Consider the following 2,672-nt stretch of genomic DNA (forward strand, 5'->3'; position numbering starts at 1 on the left):
AGTAAATGCCAACAAACAATGCCATGAGAGTTGTCAGTGATGTGTTGTTGATCCATTGTGATCAAATGCACACTCACATTTACCACATACATCAACACAGTCATAGAAGTGAGGGTTTTTTTACATACCAAAAAGAAGGTAAGCAGCGAGAGGGGAAAAGAGAGAGGAAAAAGCAAGAGTACGTTAGAAAATGATGAGCATAGGAAACGACAAGTTTGTCCGCTGACGTGTTTAATTAAAATAAATGATTGGACTCACTATCACAGCAGGAACACATTGCAGAAGGAGAGAACGAGTGACAGAGGGAGAGATGAAAGGACAGCAAAGGGAGAGGTTGATAAAAGAGGGGGAGAGAGAAGAGTGAAAGAGAGGAAGTGAGCAAACAGAGGAGAGATCAAGTGAAGGAAAAGGTGAGAGTTGGAGACAGTAGTTCTAATAGAAAACTGACAACAGACTGAGCCATATGGTGTTGTCCTTTTGATCTGGCAGTTGTGATGCTTTATGTTCCTCAGTGCCAACAAAATGAATCTATGTGAGGACTGGTCGCACAACATGAGCCCGGGACACCATTCAGGTTCCTATTTGTTTCCTAAGTGAGAGCTGGTAATGTCATCAATCTCATTCCCGACAGTAAAAGTGCTTACAAATGAATGTGGTGCGTGTGTGTTTGGTTACCTGCAGTGAGGTCATATCGCAGCAGGCTGAGGACCCACTCTGTGAGGATACAGGGGGTAAACAGGTAGTGGCTGTGGTCATCTACTGTAAACTTGGCTTTCACCTGAAAGTAAGATACACAGGGAGATCCGTTTATAGCTATAGGACAAATCCATTAACAATTGACAATATGCTGAAAATCAACAAATCAATTGATTTACCAAAATAAGTTCCATGTGTGTCCGCCTCAGCATTAACAGCATCAAACATGACTTATCTTACCTCTAAAAGCTCAATCTGTGCTATCCACAGTTTATATTTGGAATAAGCCATATGGGGCTTCATTCACAGATAGGCTAGTGTGTATTACATAAAAGACAGAACTCTCCTCCAGAACTCCACTTTTCAAAACACATGACGTGGGTTAAGGTTGTTAAATAAAAAGTATTTGTAATCCAGTAGTATATTGTAGTTCTGTTGAATCCTCCTTCTCACCAAACCATTATATTGAGTTCCCTTAGCAAGAGAACCCTCAGAGAAAACAAACAAAAGCATCCAATTATAACTTGAAATATCACATAATTAATTGTGTGACATTTGAGAGTCTAATTAAGTGTGCTCCAGAGTAATTTCATGAAGTTCAAAAAAGCAACCTGATATGCTAATGGTTATGCTTTCAACATCTCAGGCGAGACCATGTAGCTGCAAACACAAATGTGAGCACCAAGGAACAACCTGTCCATGTAAATACCTGTTCATAGAGCTGCACCAGAGACCCAGCCAGCTGGTGTGTTTTCCCGGTGCTGGCCCACGATGCCTGGCTGCCCAGGCTGTGCTGGAGAACTGGCTGCAGGTACGCAGAGTAGATAGTCTGCAGCTGCTCCCTGTCTGGATAGCTAAAGGCAGAGGCAAAGAGGCAGAGAAACAGATGGATGTCAGAAATTAAAAGAGAGGGGATTGGGGTAAGAGGGAAACCAACAGTGAATAGATTGAGGTAACATGCTGATGTTACAAAGTTTCCAAAATTAGTTGAGTGCCTGCAGTCAGAAACATGTATATCGCAGGCAGTTCTGCAAAATACAAAGAAATGCTTCGATTACATTCGAGTTCCACTTACTCTATAGTGCCAATGCGAACTATAGATGAGAAGCGGGAGGTGAGGGAGTGGCTGCCTACAGCTCCCCCTGTTGACATGGAGGCCACCACCTGGATGTTCTCAAGACTAACCCACTCCAGATTCTCATCATAGAATCCTTTATACGTCAAGACCTGGAGGAAAGAAACGAGACAAAGAGAAGATATAGACGAGGAAAGTGGAAGTTAAGAGAAAGTAAGTCAAAAAAGACTCTTAAGTTGTCTCCGATTATACATGGAACAACCCTGGACTCAGGTGTCAAAGGTTTTTTTTAACCATATCAAGTATTCTCTGACTTGTTGTCTTGTCTATTAGTATTTAGTTTTGAATGTGTGGTCTCTACCTGCTGCAGGAAGGCAGTGAGGTTGCTGGTCCCCCATTTGTCAGGTTTGGGTAGGTTGATGTCTTTTAGGTAGAGCACGAGGTTTTCACAGTCTTTTGGTCTAAAGACTCGGCCCGTGTTCGAGCTGAGCAACATGCAGGTCTGACCGAGCTTCTGCAGCACATGGCGGGATGACGTCTGGGCGCTGCAGTGAACCACCGCCACCTGGGTGGAGCGCAGCCGAGAGAAGGCGTGGCGCAGGAGCATGCTGGACAGGAAACCAATCAATCAATCAATGTTTATTTATATAGCCCAATATCACAAATGTTACATTTGTCTCAGTGGACTTCACAGTTTGTACAGAATATCAGTATGACAATACGACACCCTCTGTCCTTAGACCCTCACATCGTACAAGGAAAAACTTCCAGAGAAAACCCAAAGTTTAAAGGGAAAAATGGGAGAAACCTCAGGGAGAGCAACAGAGGAGGGATCCCTCTCCCAGGACGGACAGACGTGCAATAGATGCCGTGTGTAAATTGAAAAGATAATACATTTGCA

At 43.3% G+C, this 2,672-nt stretch overlaps 1 protein-coding gene across 1 annotated transcript; it reads right to left on the bottom strand.

Annotated features, from left to right (window-relative positions):
• Window positions 1-644: 644 nt before the first annotated feature.
• LOC104948796 (cytoplasmic dynein 2 heavy chain 1-like) lies at window positions 645-2,378 on the bottom strand (the record flags this gene model as incomplete). Its single annotated transcript, XM_010775021.1, has 4 exons — window positions 2,133-2,378; window positions 1,772-1,923; window positions 1,406-1,550; window positions 645-778 (listed from the first exon to the last, which is right to left on the bottom strand). Coding segments are annotated over exons 1-4 (677 nt in total), but the record flags the coding sequence as incomplete, so codon positions are not given.
• Window positions 2,379-2,672: the final 294 nt, after the last annotated feature.

Source organism: Notothenia coriiceps, unplaced genomic scaffold, assembly GCF_000735185.1.
Source record: "Notothenia coriiceps isolate Sejong01 unplaced genomic scaffold, NC01 NC01_scaffold00015130, whole genome shotgun sequence".
In the NCBI taxonomy this organism is placed as follows: Eukaryota; Metazoa; Chordata; class Actinopteri; order Perciformes; family Nototheniidae; genus Notothenia; species Notothenia coriiceps.